General features: G+C 43.3%; 1 protein-coding gene across 1 annotated transcript; it reads right to left on the bottom strand.

Moving 5' to 3' along the window:
* Positions 1 to 1,956: 1,956 nt before the first annotated feature.
* Positions 1,957 to 12,498, bottom strand: DUSP26 (dual specificity phosphatase 26). The gene is made up of 4 exons (XM_015821051.1): positions 12,482 to 12,498; positions 4,920 to 5,202; positions 3,684 to 3,898; positions 1,957 to 2,583 (listed from the first exon to the last, which is right to left on the bottom strand). Exons 2-4 carry the CDS (start codon positions 5,096 to 5,098, stop codon positions 2,384 to 2,386), a joined length of 594 nt encoding a protein of 197 aa, XP_015676537.1. The 5' UTR covers positions 5,099 to 5,202; positions 12,482 to 12,498; the 3' UTR covers positions 1,957 to 2,383.
* Positions 12,499 to 19,819: the final 7,321 nt, after the last annotated feature.

Genomic DNA, 19,819 nt, shown 5'->3' with positions numbered 1-19,819 from the left:
TAATTGTCCTCACTGTTAGGAAGTTTCTCCTTAATTCCAGGTTGCTTCTTTCCTTGATTAGTTTCCATTCATTGTTTCTTACCCCTGGCACATATCAGATGGGCTTCTGGGATTGAGGAACAATAAGAACAGAAGGACTTTATTTACAACCGGGAAAGATAAGAGGCCAAATAGAATCGTATTTTCCCATTTCTGTTCCTCTGCCTAGCTGCCATCATTAATTCTCCAGGTTCTACCGCCCCTTGGTGTTTATTCTGAAGTATGACAAGCTGCTTCTTTATTAAGCCTGTCAATTTATGCACATAAAACTATTCCACTAGAGATGCTGATGGGTTTTGATCCATCCTCCAATTTATTTTAAGGCTAAATGGAGCCAGAAAGACTCCAATATAGGAAAAGTTTAGAATCAGCATGCAGACAAAAAAAAAAACAAAACCCAACCCAAAACTATTTTTTTTTAACCAGACACCCCACGATCCGTCTTCAATGGAATGATACACCTGTTGTTCTTTTGCCTTTTTTGCTCAACCCCAGGACATTTGCTTTCAGAAGGAAAAAAAATAACTGAAATTCTCAGTGGGGAACTTTAGTACCCTTCCACTTACTTAGTACATATCTTTCCTGCGTACCTGACAGAGTCTCCAAAGCTAAGCAGGGTCACAACTGGATAGCAACTTAGTAGAGTGACAATTTCAGGACCGTAGATTAGATTGACAACTCCAAAACTATGGTAGAAAAAAAAGCGACGGAAAACTATTTACACCATGCCACCAAAGAAACAAAATGGATGTGTCCCTATAGCCATCAGGAGTTAAACTTGAGTTGAAGGAGGCTTTTGTTCTTGGTTTTTTTTAACCAATAGGTAGTTCTCGACTTACCCTCATTTTTTTAGTGACTGAAGTTACAATGGCACCGAAAAAAGTGACTTTAGGACTGTTTTTCACACTTAAAACTGTTGCAGCACCCCTGTGGTTACCTGATCAAAATTCAGACCCTTGGCAACTGACTCATTACTTATGACGTTTGCAGTGTCCTGGGATCGTGTGATCTCCTTTTGCGACCTGACAAGCAAAGTCAAGGGGGAAATTAGATTCACTTAACAACTGAAATGGTTAACTTAAGCAATCCGGCAAAATTTTTTACAGCTGTAAAATTAACAGTTGTCTTGCTTAGCAATGGAAATTTTGACTCTATTAACCAGTGATAGGTATCATGGTTCCGAAAGATGAAACTCTTCAAAGAACTTTGAGGCATTGTTTACCTTAAAGAATCTTTACTCGAGCAGCATGTACATAATTGAAGCCAAAATCTGACTTCCCCTCCCTTCAGCACATAGATCAAAACACAATTCCCTCCTACAACTAACTGTCATAAATCACATTCTCCAATTAGTTTGAAATGCTGGCTTTCCGCCCAGTTCTTCTATCCCGCCATTCCTTATCAGCTCTTATTACAATATTGTATGTCTAACTAACTCCCATCACATTCCTCCCCCTCCCCCCAGTATCATCTAATTCTAAGAGTAAAACAACAGAAAGAAAAAGGCTGCATCTCCATCATTGTCAAAGCAAGAACATCCAATGTTAGCAGTGTTGACAGTGGGATTCAAATATGTGAACAACCGGTTATCTGTGTGGATGCCGCTTCCAGAAGTCCATTCTGGGCTTGGGCAACAAAAAATTAGCTACCAGTTCTGCCAAAGTGGTGCAAACTGGCTGAATCCCACCATTGCTATTAACGTCATAAGTTGAGGACTATTATAGCACTCTCTTCACTGGTCTGCAGCCTTTCTGTTTCTATTAAATACCAGGGGAAGATATCATAAACCAAGTTCTCCCTTTGGATTTTTTTAGCAGTGGTATTATGGGGACCTTTTCTTTTTTCTAATTCAGCGGGTAGAAATTTCTAAAAGGTTCTTTCAGCTTGGACGTGAAAAATAAAGACGACTCAGCATCCTTCTCTTCTGTAGAACTTTATTCCGATAAAGTTAAAATACATTGGGGCTTGCCACTTTTTAAAACAAAAGCTAGAAGCAAACAGGAGGAAACGGGCCACAAGACATATCACTCCATGGGAATTTCAGCATTAAAAGCTTCCTCAGTGTGAGGTTGGGACATTGTCTTGGAAAATGGCTTTCGAAAGCCAACGGGAGAGGGAGAAAGAAAATCTCTTCCTCTCAGAAACCTCGAATTTGCTCGCCTCCGGTTGACTCCTGAGCCTAACCTCTGAGAACATTGGCAGTACATCTTGAAAGGTTAGAGCTGTTCTTCTTTGAGGCAGGATCTGTGGAAGGTCGTGGTTAGCTGAGCCCAAATAAGGCTAGTAATGCCTCATGTTTACCAACAGAAACTATGCTATCATGGTTTCCCGACGATTCATCTGCTTACGGTCTCCTCTTCAGCCTGAGAGAGTTGTCCAGGGTGGTCAACTGGCGCAGGAAACCCCGGTTGGGAATAATGCCTCGATGGTCCTTGACGGTTTTTATGGCCTCCACCAGAGTCAAGTGGTGGTAAATCATGAGGTAAGCAAGGACCAGGGTAGCTGATCTGCTTACCCCCACAGCGCAGTGAACAAGGATTCTCCCTATGGGAAGAAGATCAATTTAAGAAAATGTCAGTATCGACCATCACAAAGAAATCTGGGCCCCAGAGATTCAGGGGAAGTAATTCATTTCAGACTTTCGTCACCTGCCCTGACAAAGAAACTGATACTACACTACATCTTATTAGCTTTCCAGCATAATTCAAAATTATTTATTTATTGTAGGAGAAGGAGAGGGATAGTCTGGGGATGGAGTCAAGAGAGGAATCAGCCTGCAGTCTTTACGTTCCCATAAGTGGTCCCAGTCCAACCCTTCTTGAATTCCATTAACCCTTATCTAGCACCAATTTAGTGCTGACCATTAGTTGACTAAATTCTTGTGTATAGGTATGAGCAATACATCAGCTTAATGGGAACTTAATGTGTAGTCCTGATTCTTTGCCCCTGACATTTATTTAATCAATCGATCCATTTACATCAGACATGTCAAACACAAGGCCCGGGGGCCAGATGCGGCCCGTGAAGTGGTTTCATGTGGCCCACGAAGCCATCCTGGAAACAGTGAGGGAATGGCCCCCGCTGCCTTGGCCACTGGCCCAGTCTGGCTGGGAGCCAATGTACAATTTTGTGATGGCCATCTATGCTGAAACACATTCAGTCTTAGCTCCACAAGGCCGTCGAGAAACAGCGAGGAACCAGCCCCTGCCGTGTTGGCCCCGCCCCCTGGGTGCATGCTGGGGAGGTGTCACCCTTTGTGAGGAATGAAGAAATGGACCATGCCTTGGCGCTCGCCCCGGTCCCACCCCCTTCTGCCAGAGACCCTCAGATCTGTCCCACTCCTGCCCAGGCACCCACAGGCACCCTTGACGCGAATGATGTAGAGCTGGCCATGCCCACCCAGTAGGCCACACCCATTCCATCCATGCCCACCCAGTAGGCTGCACCCACCCTGGCCGCACCCAACCAGCCCCCTGAGGGCAATCGCAATGTTGATGCGGCCCTCAATGAAATTGAGTTTGACACCCCTGCTCTATTATGTAAACAGTGGAATATCAATGGGTTGTACAGTTTGAATCAGAAACATGCCCATACTGTATACCTCTTCTAGTCGTGGGTCAAGTCACCCTTTTCTGTGGACTCACCTCCCCTCGTGCTCAGGGCTTTGTGGATGAAATCTGCAGCAGGCTGAAAGTAGGGGGTCATGTCAAAGGTGGGTGAATCGTGTGCTTCGATGCCCAGATAGCAGATGCCCATACCGTCATAGTATTCTGCGCCTCCCCGCCACTTGCTGTGAGAAGCATTGAGGATGTGAGTCATGTTCAGTCGGGCCAGCTCACGTCGGTTTGCTGCTATATCTCTATAAGGAGGGAACGATAAAGTCGGGGTCATTCAGAAATTCTCTTCTTCCCAGAATCACTGCTTCTATCTATTGTTTCTCACATTTTTTTCAATCTGCACTTAGCTGGCCTGTTCTAAGAATATGCGGTAGGAGTTTTGCTAAGCCAATTCCTAGCAAAATGGTAGTTTTGTGGACAGGTTCATGCCTGGGACCAATTGACACAAAAGCCCAGAAACCACGGTGCAAATATCCCCTCTGATCTTTGATTGCTGCTGCTTTTTGATGATCATTTGATGGAGGAGTCTTTCAGACAATAACTTTTTTATCCAGTTGAATGTCTCCCAAATCTTGTGAGAGTATCTTCTCCCCCTGTGCACCCAGCAACTTTTATCACAATTCTCTCCTCCATCAGTGTCTTCCTCCCTCCCCCCCAAAAAAATCTGTGCCTGGGGCCCCAGTGACTAATAGTAGAACCAGTGATGATAGAACCCTGCTTGCAAATTAGGTTGCGTTGTATATTCAACAAGTGATTGGTGGCCATAAAGGACAGGCAGTCCTGATTTACTGACATTTGTTTATTGACCAAAGTTATGACAGCACCGACTTATGATTGGCCCTCCCCCTTACGACAGTCATAGCATCCCCACAATCATGTGATCAAAATTCAGGTGCTTGGCAACTCGCATGCATTTATGTCGGTTGCAGCATCCTGGGTCATGGGACCATCATTTATACGACCTTCTTAGCCAGTTTCATACAGGCAAAGTCATGAGGAAAGCCAAACTCATTTAATGAGTGCAGCCAAAAAAAAAAAAAAGGCAGTAAAATCAGATGCAGTCACGTGGTAACTCCCTTAATGACCTCATCACTTAGAGATGAGATTCTGGTTTCAGTTGTGATTGTAAGGTGGGAACTACTGGTGGGTTCTTCCTTTCCTTTTCCCATCTGAATCCTTTCCCTGATCATCACTATGTTGCCTCTTTGCTTCTTCCCCACCTCCTGGAATTGGCCTGTCTCCAATACTGGGATCAATACGTACTGATCTCCCAGGTAAAGCCCTGGCCAGACTTCATCGGCATGGTTACAGGCTGTCTTCCCCGTGTACAGGAGTCTCTCCAGCTCAAAAACACTGAGGATGGGGTGGTGGACGGTGTCATCATGAGTCCTCCAGACAGGAGGTCTGGATGTGTTCCTGGAGAACAGAGACATGAAGGACATGGGTGCCGCTGCACCCCCTGTTGCATCCCGGGCTGTTTCAGGGTGCGGGGCTGGAGCCCGGACAGTATTTCTGCTGTGCCCACCACCCACGGTCGGTTTCTAGTCTGAAAAAGAAAGAAGAACGTTATCCGAAGCATCGTCTCCTGAGCTTCTCACGAGGTTGGGCACTTCCTGTATTGGCTGCATTCTGAAAGTTGATCTTGATCCTGCAAAGAAAATGAAAAGAAGGCACTTTTAAGAAGATTCCTTCTTCCACCACCCAGGGCATTTGTTTGTTATTTATTTATTTATTGTGAAATTGGTTTGGCACCCATCTTCCGTCCAGCTGACAATATAAAACATTTTTTAAAAAAACCCATTAAAATCATCAATTATAAAAGAACAAAGCTGATAAAATCATGAAAATCATGGGATTAGATTTTAATTAATCAGTCACCTCCGGTGTGAATGTTTTTCTGTGCCATTGTAACTTTGATTGGTCACTTAGTGCAAAGGTCCCCAACCCCCAATCCGTTGACCAGTACTGGGCCACAGCATGCCAGCAACTGGTCCACACACAAACAAGCAAAGCCCCATCCGTGGGATGCAGGCAGCACACAAAACCACGCACTCTCCGGTCTGCTGAAAAACCTTTTTCCACGGAACCAGTCCCTGGTGCCCAAAAGGTTGGGGACCTCTGACTTAGTGAACTGTGGTAAGTCGAGACTATCTGTAGTTTCTGAATAAGCCCATTTGCAAAATATCGTGAATCGGAATCTAAGCAAGCACCCAGGCTCATGCAAACAAACTAACCAGTCTTGGCATATAGTGTCACTGCAGCCACTCGATTTAAAATTATGGGAACACAACTTACTTATACGGGCTTTGCTTCCATGCAGGAAAGCTGTGTGTATATGAGAAAATTGTTGCTGCAAGTGCATGCATTTAGAACACAAAGTCATCTTAGTGTGCCTTTTCCTATTGTTTTGCAGATGCTGCCATAGTTCTCTTGGGTGAAGCTGACAGCCATGGAAATTCAGTCCTTGAGTTACATCAATTCCTCTGTTAGCAGAACAAGAGCTGGCAGATCAAACTTCATTCCGACGATTGACGGATCGATGGATTTATCGATTGCTCAACTTAGAACAAAGTACACCTTCGGTAAATAACAATTAAATCCTGACAGAAATAATATGATGGAGAAACAATAAAAACTAGGAAGACCCAAGGACGTAAAATAGTGGAAAACATTCAACCCATGGAATCATCAGCCACTGAAATCATACTGCTCAGACGCTGCTGAATGAGACCGGGTCTTTGACTGGTTTGGAAAGACAGGCAGGGGAGGGAATCAACCAAATCTTAGGTAGATGTTCCAAAAGATGAGGGCAATGCCAGAGAAGGCATGTCTCCTGAGTCCTGCTGAAGTGATGAGGCTCTGCAGGCCACCCAGGTCAGATCTGACCAGACAAGCAGAAATAACTGAAGATCAGCAAAAACCTTAGTCCTACACTAGGAAGGGTTTTATAAATAAGAACCAGCACCTTGAACTGCGGTAATAATCAGTTAGTTTGCTTCGGTTTTTTTTGCTGGAATACAAGAAGTCCTGGACTTTGGGCCACAACTGAACCCAAATTTTCTGTTGCTAAGCAAGGCAGTTGTTAAGTGGGTCATACCCCATTTTTTGACCTTTTTGCCCTGGTTGTTAAGCAACTCACGCGGTTGGCTTCCCCAGCTGACTGCGCTTGTCAGAAACTCCTTAGGAAGGCTGCAAATGACAATCCTGGGATACTGCAACCATCGCAAATACAGGCTGGTTGCCAAAGTCTGATCTGTGACTGCAGGGTTGCTGCAATTGTCATAAGTGTGAGAACTGGTCATAAGTCACTTTTTTCAGTGCCATCATAATCTTGAACGATCATTAAACGAATGGTTCCAGGTCAAGAACTACCTGTAGTTAGTTTGATTTTTCAGCAATCTTTTTATTATAATAATAATAATAATAATAATAATAATAATAATAATAATAATAATAATAATAATAATAATAATAATAATAATAATAGAGTTGAGGGGGACCTTGGAGGTCATCTAGTCTAATCCCCTGCTCAGGCAGGAAACCCTACACCATTTCAGACAAATGGCTGTCCAGTCTCTTCTTCAAAACTTCCAGTGTTGGAGCATTCCCACTTCTGGAGGCAAGTCGTTCCACTGATTAATTGTTATGACTGTCAGGAAATTTCTCCTTAGTTCTAGGTTGCTTCTCTCTTTGGTTAATTTCCATCCGTTGCTTCTTGTCCTGCCTCCAGGCGCTTTGGAGAATAGCTTGACTCCCTCTTCTTTGGGGCAGCCCCTGAGATATTGGAACACTGCTATCATGTCCCCTCTCGTCCTTCTCTTCGTTAAACTAGTCATACCCAATTCCAGCAACCGTTCCTTATATGCTTTAGCCTCCAGTCCCCTAATCATCTTTGTTGCTCTTCTCTGTACTCTTTCTAGAGTCTCAACATCTTTTTTTACATTGTGGTAACCAAAACTGGATTTTTCCCCACAAGTTTCTTGGATTCTGTAGTGTAGTATAGAAGAGTGCTTTATGTACTGGGCTAGGAAAAGGGACTTCTCTTCTGCAAGCAGAAAAGTCCATCAGATACATTAAACGGTTGCACTCTCTCCTGGCCTTGAGCCCTGCCAGTATTGATGCCCTTGGGAGCAATCCCAACTCCTGCACTTATTATTAGATGCGTCCAATTTACAGATGATGGAGGCACTCTGTGAACATAAAAAACAGGAAGTCAGAAAAACAGGATGCTTTTGCCCAATAGGAGAATTGGAACAGATCTGTTCTGATCTTCAAAAGATCTATAAGATATGCTGACAACCTCCTAGGCCAACCCCCCCTCCCCCAAATGATGCCCTTCACATATTACTAAAGTGATCAAAGAACAAAATACTATCGGCTGAATCCTACAGAATCACTGTTCTTCAGTCAGTCTATTTCCATCTACTGAAGGTCTTCTTTTCTTTTAAATCCATGCAGAGTTGCTGCTGTCCAATTTAGACAAATTTAGCCTGGTTCTTCTGTTAAAACAAATAGAGAAAGCTGAGCTCTAAATGCCACCCCCGGACTCATCAATGAGTTTTCTAATATTTTGCATCAGCTTGAATGAAATTGACATGAAGGTGGGGAGTGGAGTCTTTTCTCTCAGTGCCCGAACTGACAAAGTTGAATGAATCAGGATCTATGTGAGCTCAGCTGTTGCTTTCCTTCAAAACAAGGTTTTTTGCTGGCACAGTTATGCCAATATGAGGGCTGCCAAGGGCAGAATGTACATGAAAAGGTCTGGCAGGTGCTAACACTTTGGACAGAGAGCTAAGAGCAAGGGAGGAGAAAATGTAAGCGCTAGGGAGGAGCAGAAATCATGTTCTCCTTCTGATGTAAGCTCTAGGTCAGTGGTGGCGAACCTATGGCACGGGTGCCAGAGGCGGCACTCAGAGCCCTCTCTGTGGGCACGCGCGCCGTCGCCCCAGTCCTAGGCCTTCAGCTGGGTTTTATAAAACCTTTCCGCTTTAGGCCTCCGCCGCCGTGTGCAAAAAAATAAAAAGGTTCAATCAGTCAATTTCAACTTCTCGCGGGGAAAAAAAAGATCTTGCAAAGTTGGAATTGATTGATTGAACTTTTTAGTCCCACCCAGTCTGCCATTATCACTGCAGCCACGCCCACCCAATGGGACACACCCACCCAATGGGACACACCCACCCGGCACTCGACGATGCATAAGTGGGTTTTGGGTTGCAGTTTGGGCACTCAGTCTCTAAAAGGTTCGCCATCACTGCTCTAGGTCTTGTAATAATGTTGATTTCTTCCTGGCAGGACCTGGAGAAGATTTTGAAGAAACCCATTGTATTCCAGGAAGGGGAGACTTCTATGAAACCTGGCTTGCTATATTTGGGTCAGAAATGGCAGCCAGTGTGATTCAAGTGCAAGTTTAGAGACTCAGTTCCTGGCATTTTCACTTAGTAAAGAACGGCGTAGTAGTGTTAAGGAAAAATGCACTTGAGTTCACGAAGAAACACTCTTGAATATTTGCTGAATCTGGTTACTGGATTTTCTGAGTTCACATGATACAGTGAATTATAAACTAACTAACCGGGCAAGTTTCACCCAGCAAGCTAAGCAAAAAAACAAAACAAAAATAGAACAAACAAGCCAACAAAAAACCACCTAACTAAAGTTAACATTATCCAGACTGATGCAAATTCATCTACCTAAATCTATCCGGTTAAAGATGTGACATGAACATAGCTAGAGGGAGTCCAGATACTGTATCAGCAAAGTTGTGTCCTTGGGTTATTTTAGATGTCAACTTCCATAATCCTTGACCACTGTTCATAAAGATAGGGCTTATAAAAGGTTTAATCCAAAGCCTCTAGAGAACACTGGGCTGCTTGAGATGTTTTAGACTTCAACTTCCATAATCCTTGACTATTGTCCATACAGGATAGGGCTTAAGAGAAGCGTGGTCCAAAGCATCTCGAGGTTGTGTCCCTGAATCACAACCAGGCCAGGGAAGTGCACTCTGATTTCAAGTAAAGACATGGTACGCTCAGAGAAAAAAATGCTGGAGGTCAGGTCAAATATGTCAGAAGAAAAAAAATTAAATGTAGCCCTCTCGTGTGATTTAATTTGTTTTCATCTTCTAATGATTAAAAGTTCAATGGTAGCTTTTATAGGTCTTCTGACGAGTCATACTCAAGACTTTAAGAGGGCCAAATTATCTACCCTTGACTAGTTGGACCAAACATCGGTTGTGATAGAGTACATAAAACATCTTTTTTTGCACAATCAACTTCTGAATAACAGAACAGAGTTCCAGTGGGACCATCTGAGGTCATTCAGAACTTACTGGAGAACTCAGCTGAGAAGGTTTCCAGAGAATGTGTGAAGTCATACAGGAGACAGATAACTCTGGAATGTATGAGATTCTGTTTTCTCCCTGTTGAATGACTGCATTCAACCTCTATAGATCCACAAGCTTAAAGGACTCTGATCGTCCTTATTTTAGTAATTGTTCCTAATAATCACATCATCATAAATCTGCCAAAGACTACTGTTGTTACTGGGGATATGTGTAATCCTTTCCCTAGTTCCTCAATTACTAGCATCTCTCCGCTGTCGCCAGCAATCTCTTTTCTGTGCTTAGAAGACATCCAATGATCCATTTCTCAGTCCTCTCCATCAGCCAAAATCACGTTAATGGAATTGGCGAGTATAATCCACTTTTTAGTAACGGAGACCATATGGAGATGTTGGTGTGTGTTTATTTATAAATGAAATCTATAGGCCAGGGGTGGCGAACCTATGGCATGCGTGCCAGAGGCGGCACTCAGAGCCCTCTCTGTGGGCACTCGCACTGCGGCCACTAGCAGCTCACGCAGGTCCATTAGGCTGCCGCCGCCCGGAGCAGCAGCCCCACCCAGCACAAAGCAGGCAAAATGGCCGGCTAGCAAGCTCGAGTAGAGATGTTAGAGTATCGAGGTGGCCACGCCTACTTGGCCATACCCACCCAGTCTGCTGTGACCACCCTGGCCATGCCCACCCAGTGGGCCACGCCCCCATGCCTCCCCTGAGGGCACCACAATGCTGATGCAGCCCTGGCACTTTGCAATAAATAAGTGGATTTTGGGTTGCAGTTTGGGCACTCGGTCTCTAAAAAGTTCGCCATCACTGCTATAGGCTGCCCAACTCACTGCTATAGGCTGCCCAACTTATACACTGGGTAGTGTATAAGAGAAAAACAATCTAATATGATACAAAGAAAAGAAGGCAATAATCCAGACATCCATACACTAAAGAAGCTAACAAAAATTTCCATAGCAGCCCAAACTTCCTTACCAAGGGCCTGGAGGAAAAGGAAGGTCTTCAAGTCTGTTGAAAGCACAACAGGGTCAGAACAATTCAAATCTCTGGGAGGTGGTATTCCAGAGGGCAGATGCCATGGCCAAGATGACTTCTTGCCACCTAGGTGTCTTCAGATCACACAGTTTTAATGATGAGAACTACACCATGCCTACTGTGTCAGATCTACCGGACAGGCACGAATCTTTAGCATTTAGGAATATTCTAACCCACTTTATCACCCTTCCAGAAACACAGTTGTATAAAGTTTCACGCATACTTCTTTGTTCTAATTTATCAAACATCCGTGGGTACTGTAATGATCTATGCCGTTCTCTCTATATGGACAAATGAGAACCAAAACTGGCACAACTGTGCAGAAACTTGCTAGTGAATTCTTAATGAAGGTTAAGCGTTTGCTTTTAAAGCAGCAGTTTTTCCGCATCAACATTCAACTCCCAAATCATAACAGGTGTCTTTTGAACGGCATCTTCTGCAGCCACTCTAGCTTGTACATTTGTTTATTCATTATTTTAAAGCACGTTTCAAACCGGTGACCATTGCAACAGGCTGAAGGCCAGGCTTTTGGCTCCACCTTTTCTTCTGCTCCAGTGTGTTGTACGTGCCATGCATTTCTCTCTTAACAATACCCGCGGATCATTAGCAGAGGGAAAAAAAATACTCACTCGTTCTTCCTCATGGTTCATTTTGCCTCACTTCCTACTCCTACAGCCTCGTGTGTGCAAGCTAAGAAGCCATCTTTCCACCCTGTGTATTACACAAGGTTCTTTTGCAAGTCTAGCACCTGATGCAGGGATTATCTGATCTAGCTTTACAATCACGGTGTTATGGGAGGCCATTCATAGTTTCATTTTACACAGGCAGAATAACGAGGTGCAGTTTGGATCAGGGGCATCTTGTCTTCAGTGTTCAATTCAACCTATGGATGAGGTCAGAGGTCTCCACCTTCTCCACCCTTCTGCCACCCCTTTGCTCCTCCTGCAATGGTCTCTGTCTCCTGGCCCAATGAACATTTGAGATATATAAGGGCCCTTCATGCTCCAGCAGGCATTAAGGGGAAAGGAAAGTCACTGAGAAGGCTGAGATGCTTAGGAATGAAATCAGTTCCTTCATGCCTTAGAGATAAGGGGAGGCTGGAGAGACGCGACCTACAAAAGTCCCATCCAGGTATCTGTCAAAATGATCTGAATCCCGTCCCTAAATGAAGTCACTTAAAGGGAGGACCGAGATTATAGTTGCTGGAGCACTACCCAGATCTTTGTCCCTCTCCCTCACCATCCTTGACCTTCCATCATGACCAAACCCTGATGTTCAGCCCCAGTCAGACGAAAACATGCACTACACAGCAAACTACTCAGAGGCAAGAGAATCAGACATAGACTTCTTTGGCCCCCGGGGGAGGAAGGGAGTGATCAATTCTACACGCTTGGCCGTCAACAAAGAGAGAAAAGCAGAACACGAGGCGGGAGACAGCCCAGTTCCCTTACCTTTGTCAAAGCTGTGATTTTTCTTTCTTTCTCAGGCAGCTGGCACATCTAGCCAGCCATTTCTCCCCTTCTCCCCACTGCTGTTCCTGCTGTTGCTGCTGTTGCTGCTGCTCCCGACGACGCTGTGTCTGCAAGGAGGAAAACGGGCTGCAGTCTTCACATCTATTTTAAGCCCTGGCATGTCCAGGGGCACATTTGTTTCCTATCCATCAATGGATGGGAGAGAGGGAGAGAGACACACACAGAGAGAGAGAGAGAGAGACAGAGAGAGAGAGAGACAGAGAGACAGAAGGAGAGGGAGGGAGAGAGAGAGGGAGGGAGAGGGAGTCGAGGCAGCAAATAGGCGGTTGCTTTGACTGAGAGACACGTGGAAGCACACACCACACGGGAGAAGCACAGCTACCCTCCCACCCACTGTGTGTTTCCAAGCGTGTGGGGTTGCTCATGCTGGCTTAACAAGAGAAATGCCCTTTGTAAAGCATTCCTGGGAAGCGTATGTGCAAGTATACAAATGACGGTGGGCCCATTGTCCGACAGGGAAGTGGGCACTTGAACATGACCCCAAAGGGCAAATTCAAGCTAGGTCTTGGTTGCTAGGTCAGGTTCGAAGTCAAGTAGGGAATACCTGTTTTGGTTAACAGAACAGAAGTAAGAAAAATTGAGAAAAGTTTTAGAGTGTCACTGATTTCCAAACAATCCGGAACGAGAATTTTCTTTCTGTTCTTCTCCACCTCTTACTCTCAATCTGATTATTATTTTAAATTATTTTAATTTTAATGGGGTTTTTTTTAACGTTTGCAAAGGGGAAGAATACAGTATTTTGGTGAAATTATCATGGCTGAATGCAGGGATCTTCCAGTAGCCTTCAGTATAAGGTGAAGAATGCATGTTTTCCACAGAAAGATAAAGAAGACAGAATTGTCCATATGGATCTTTTTCAGTTCAGTTAATACCGGTACAAGCCGCTTTAGAAACTGAAAATTGATGGAAAAATGTGCAATTAAAAAGTCAGCTTTTGTTATTTTACAACAACAAAATTTGCTATCATGTCACCCTTAGTGCTTCTTTTCATTAGACAACAAAATCTACAAAATGCTTATTGTGCTCAGAGACGCAAAGGTGTTTTTGGACACAACCTAGATTTGTACCTACTCCATGTTCTTAATATGACATGTGAAACAATGATTTTTAATATCCATGTTGACCTTGACTTTATAGTGGACAATCACTTAAATATGAGCCAGCAGTGTGCTGCAGCTGCCAAAAAGGCCAACACACTGCTAGGCTGCATTAACAGAGGGATAGAATCAAGATCACGTGAAGTGTTAATACCACTTTACAAAGCCTTGGTAAGGTCACACTTGGAATACTGCATCCAGTTTTGGTCACCACGATGTAAAGATGTTGAGACTCTAGAAAGAGTACAGAGAAGAGCAACAAAGATGAACAGGGGACTGGAAGCTAAAACATATAAGGGACGGTTGCTAGAATTGGGTATGTCTAGTTTAACGAAGAGAAGGACGAAGGGGGACATGATAGCAGTGTTTCAATATCTCAGGGGCTGCCACAAAGAAGAGGGAGTCAAGCTATTCTCCAAAGCGCCTGAAGGCAGGACAAGAAGCAATGGATGAAAACTGATCAAGGAGAGAAGCAACCTAGAACTAAGGAGAAACTTCCTGACAGTTAGAACAATTAACCAGTGGAACAACCTGCCTCCAGAAGCTGTGAATGCTCTAACACTGGAAGTTTTTAAGAAGAGACTGGACAGCCATTTGTATGAGATGGTATGGGATTTCCTGCCTGAGCAGGGGGTTGGACTTGATGCCCTCTAGAGTTGGACCTTCCAACTCTATCATCATCATCATCATCATCATCATCATCGTCGTCGTCGTCGTCGTCGTCATCGTCGTTGTCGTTGTCGTCATCGTTGTTGTCGTCGTCGTCGTTGTTAATAATAATAATAATAATAATAATAATAATAATAATAATATATATCCATGCCATCTAAGTCTCATGTTATGCCTTTCTAACTCCACAAGCAGCATCCACTCCTTCATACAAATCTAACAGAAAGCTGCAAAACATAATTACAAATCAGGTAAAACCAATCCTCCTCTTTCTTCTGCATCTTGTAAACACCCTGTGTTTAACTTGACACACAATTTTTCTCCTTGCCACACAAATTTAGGTATATCCTTCTGCCATGGTTTAAATGGTGCATCAGTTGTCAAAACTGGTATTGTCTGAAACAAAAACATCATTCTAGGCAAGACATTCTCCCCAGCAATGACAGCTGTAGTTTCTCCCATCTTAATATGCTTTTTAAAAATGTCATTTCATGTCTTAACGTTATTTTGAAATAACATACAATACCTATTTGTCATAGTGATATACAGATATTTTACCTTTTCAGTCTTAAAACTTGTTTTATTCATCAGTTCTGTTTTTCTATCTCCGCATTTTATGCTAACATCTTCAACTTCTGTTTTAATAATCTTGAAACCTGCTAGTATGTGAAATTCTTTTAATTTGCCCATTACTATTTTAATTTTAAAGGATCTTCTAAAACCAGCACCAAGCCATCTGCAGAAGCTCTTATCTTTTTTAAAATGTTACTTATTACAACCCTCTCATCTTGTCTTACATCTCTAGTCAATATTTCAAGAACCAAAATAAAGAAGGGAGGCTACTGCAGGGATCAGTGTCCTGTCCCTTTTTCAGCAACATTTGTTGGATTTCCATCAACAATGATTTGTCCTTTCTCTGAAGTGTAAGTTGATCTTACCTCTTTTATAAGGTTCTCCCCCAAATTCATGTCTTCCAAAACCTCGAACGAGAAAGCCCAGTTCAAAATGCCAAAGTCAGCACCCTGCTAAGCATAATGACGTGCTACAAATCTGTTGGTGATGTCCAGTTTGCTCTCTGAATTCAGGGAGACCTAATGCCAACGCTAATGTTAACCCTAACCCTAACATTAACCCTAACCCTAACATTAACTCCAGTTATGTCCAGTTGTGGATAGATTACTCAAAGCTTTTCACTGAGTTTGCTTCAGTCTGCCATTCTTCCCCAAAGCCAATTAAGTTACCTTCTGAGTTCACATGATAAAAAAAAATCAAACTAACTCAATCAGGTTTAATGCTAGGTTTAAAGCAAACTTCACATATTTGGCAAATACTGTACATTCAGTTATTTAACCTGAAAATATTTGGGATGAACATCCTTTGAAGGATGCGGGAGTATGAATGGATTTCCAGAAAAAATTGCAGACCACAAGACCATTTGCGCTTCAGTTTGAGATGCAGACAACACAGACTCATCCCCACAGCCTGCGCCTGTGTTCAACAGTGAAGGGACACAGGGCAGAAAGACATCCTGCAGAAAGCACGGCTCCACAACCCAGCCCTATCAGCAGTTCCAAGAAGGTTCCACATCCATTTCACTACTCAGGTGACCTTGAGGACACAGACAAATGTCCAAGTGGCCACAACGACTCTCTAAAAGAATGCAAATGACCAGCTGTCTGCAAGGAATATAAATCCATCCATTTCCACCATCCAGTCAGAGCTGAAGGAGCTTCTTGGATGAGGAGTGAAACATCTTCAAAGAAAAACAAGAAAGTCCAAGTTGCCTCTTGAAAAAACACCTTTGGGACAACCCTGACCTAGATGACTGAGAATCTCCATAGACGTTCAGTTATTAGACCTGGAAAAATGTACGATGCAGACGTGACATCTAACTGAAGATAATAAAATATCTGCTTCGTTAAAGCTGGGCCCAACCAAAGAAGGGAGTGTGTGTTGAGTGATCCACAGTACAATCTAAGATCCATTGTACTGTTGGGCTAATACCATAAGTGAGAAGATTACGGCTTCTAAGCCTTCTCTAATTCTACAGTTGAATTTTGGTATTCAATTACTCCAGATCAGTAGTGTGGTTTCCTGTCATTTTCATAGGGGGAAAATAACGCTCTAAAAATAATAACGCCAACCTTAAAATAGGCACAGGACAATTAAAACACACAAGCAAGAACAAGAAAAGAAACTTTCCACTCTTAGTCATGTGATGGGGACCATCATCTTGCATGCTAGGCTGCCCTCTGGCTACCAAAAAAAAAAAAAAAAACACCTGTTGGGCTTTGACTTACATCGTTGCACCCTGTCAAGAGCTATTGAGAAATCCTGCACCCTCAGCTGGAGTATATTTATGCGGAAATAAGCAGACATGACTACTGAAGTAAAGACAAGGATAGAGAAAGCTCGAACAGCATTCTTCAAAATGAAAAAGGTCATCTGCAGTCACGACATAAGCCTAAGACTGAAAATCAGGCTTGTCAGATGCTATATTTTTTCTATCCTGCTCTATGGAGTAGAGAGTTGGTCTCTGACAGAAGGCCACCTGAAGAGAGACTAGAAGCGTTTGAAATGTGGATTTACAGGCAGCTGTTACGTATAAGCTGCCTTTGACAAGATCAGAAATGAGAAGGGGATAAGCCGCCTGGGAAAGCCAAGGGAAATCATCAAAACAATTAAAAAACGAAAATTAGACTATTTCGGACATGTGATGCGACACCCAGAAAAATACGGCATACTCCATTTCATCCTCCAGGGAAAGATTGAAGGCAAACGAGGTCCAGGCAGAAGAAGAACATAATGGCTTCAAAATCTAAGGGACTGGTTTGGACAAAACTCAGCAGCACTTTTTCGTGCGGCTGCTGATAAAAACAGGATCGCCAACATGATCGCCAACGTCCGATAACGGATATGGCACAAGAAGAAGAAGAAGAAGCACACTTGGATGATTGTAAATCCAGCCTGGTTTATTAACTGTATTTGCAGGCATCATTCTAATCCGCCAGATTATCCTGGGTGAGTAATCCTAGCCAGGGTGGCTAACTCCCTTCTGCTCTATGCTTTTATTTCTCTGGTTAGAGTCGAAAGGCTGTTTTTCTGCGCCCTGAACACTCTTCAGCATATTGCTTATATTCAGAAGAAGAGTTTGTCTAATCCTATCACTCAACTGTAAATCTGCATTTAAAGCTAAGAGGCTTTGAGAAATGAAATTAGGTGGATAAATGTTTTGGCTTTGTGTTGCCAGCCAGCCACCCACTTGCTGGTCATTTTCATTGTGACAGGCTCGTCTGTAGAATTTTCACTGGATGCTAACTAGGAAGGTTCCGAAAGGGAACCAGCAAGCTGCCATTCTGACTGGTTAATGAAAATGGAGGTGTTTTGAAATGGCTGGGCAGCTGCATGGCACCACATGTCAACGGCTCGTCTCCAGAATGAAGGGAAGTCAGGCAGATGTGAAAATTGGGAGCTATTTCTGTCTCATCCCCCAGTCTCCTCAGTGATGAATAGCTTAGCCACTTTCAGGGAGGGTAGAGAGCTGGCTTGATAGCTATCTGGATCAGGCCATTGTTTTAATTAAATGTTCCTTCTCAGCAGTGCTTTTTTTGTAAAATAAAAAAAAGGTGCCGGAACTCACACATGTCATACAACCCGCCTTGCCTACCCTACAAGGTTCCATCCAAAAAAGGTGCCGAAACTCTGTTCTGGGCGTTCTATGACAAAAAAAGCCCTGCTTCTTGGTATGCAGAAGTAGATCAGGCAACCAAGAAAGCTCCATCAGAAGGAGAGAGAGAGACAGAGGGAGATCAAGAGATGATGTACCCTCTACTGCTGGGCTGGTTATGTGTCTTAACAAGTGGACAATCCATAATTCTGAAGGAAGTAGAATTAAACCATGGAAGAATCCCTGAGAAGATGACTGAGAAGGTATATAGGTCATTGCTTCTCTTGACCAAGATAAAGCATCAGAAGACACTGAATAACCATAAATGAAAAACTCATGGATTTGAAACAAAATTATGCTTTTGTTTAGTGTAGCAATCCTAATTAAAACATCCATAAGAAACAACTGTTCCTTTTCAACTTGGACAAATACAATAAAAGGATGCCCACTATCTTTCTAGGTTATTGGTTAGGGTTCCCTAACCCTAACCCTAACCCTAACCCTAACCCTAACCCTAACCCTAACCCTAACCCTAACCCTAACCCTAACCCTAACCCTAACCCTAACCCTAACCCTAACTCTGACTCTTCTTACTATTGAGAAGATGTTGCTGATATCCTGGGATTTTGTTCCGTTTGGATGCCCTTGATGAAGGTCTCCCCAGATCTGTAATCCTAAGACTATAATTCCAGGTCCTCCATTTTGTGGGGCTATAGAGTATATGTGGTGGAAGAGGCCCACCATTTTCAGTTTTTTAAAGTTCTCCCAAGTAATGTTGGTGGAAATGAACAGCAGAAATATCTTTTTTAGAAATCAAACTCTCTCCCCCCCCTATCCACCTGCACAACCGGCTGCAGAAAAGTAGACCTGGAGCTCCAGGTAAACCCTGGGATCCTACGGTTCCATCTCAGCAAAGATGTTGCTTATGTCTGTTTGCACAGTTATGAGGAAACAAGAATTTCACCCTTGCTGCCCAACTGAATTCTACAATCCAAGCTCAAGTCGAGCTGAAGGATTCTCCCCACCCCGCAGCTGAAGAGAAGTCAGCCAGCCAGAAAGTCAGAAGGCAAGCAACTGTGTTCCAAAACTGGAATAACAAACGGTTTTCCTGCCAACCCTGTTGGATGTAGCAACAACTTCATGTCACTGGAATTATTCACTAATATATTTCTCTTGCAGCACATGGCTGCAAATTTTAAACATTTCTTTTCTTTTTTTTTTGAGGGGGAAGGAAGAACGTGGGCAGAATTCTTTCTCTTTTTAAATACAAAATACTAATTAAGCTAATCCTATAATGGACTAGCAAGGGACGAGGTAGAGCACCTTGTCTAGCTGAATGTTCAGTGATTGGCATTTTTTTTTCTGTTGGGTTATGCTCTGCTTTACAAAGAGGAAGCCACTTGTCTGGCATTTAGCTGCTCAGAAAGAGGGACTTCCAAAGAAAGAGAGAAAGAAGAAACGTGCCAATCCCAATTTAATGTTCCATATATATTGGGAGAAATAGAGGTTTAACTCCAGAATCTGATATTTGAAGCCATTTGCATGGAGCAGTTCCATTTAGCAGTTCTCAATTTTATTCGCCTCCTCCATCCCATTTATGATGAAATTGACAACATTGGAGAGACTCTAGAAAGAGTACAGAGAAAAGCAACAAAGATGATCAGGGGACTGGAGGCTAAAACATATAAGGAACGGTTGCTGGAATTGGGTATGTCTAGTTTAACGAAGAGAAGGACGAGGGGGGACATGATAGCAGTGTTCCAGTATCTCAGGGGCTGCCCCAAAGAAGAGGGAGTCAAGCTATTCTCCAAGGTGCCTGAAGGC

This window comes from Protobothrops mucrosquamatus, unplaced genomic scaffold (genome assembly GCF_001527695.2).
Source record: "Protobothrops mucrosquamatus isolate PMUCROS unplaced genomic scaffold, P.Mucros_1.0 scaffold1237, whole genome shotgun sequence".
NCBI classification, from domain to species: Eukaryota; Metazoa; Chordata; class Lepidosauria; order Squamata; family Viperidae; genus Protobothrops; species Protobothrops mucrosquamatus.
Note: the sequence above shows the minus strand (reverse complement) of the source record. Positions and strands in the feature narration are given on the sequence as shown.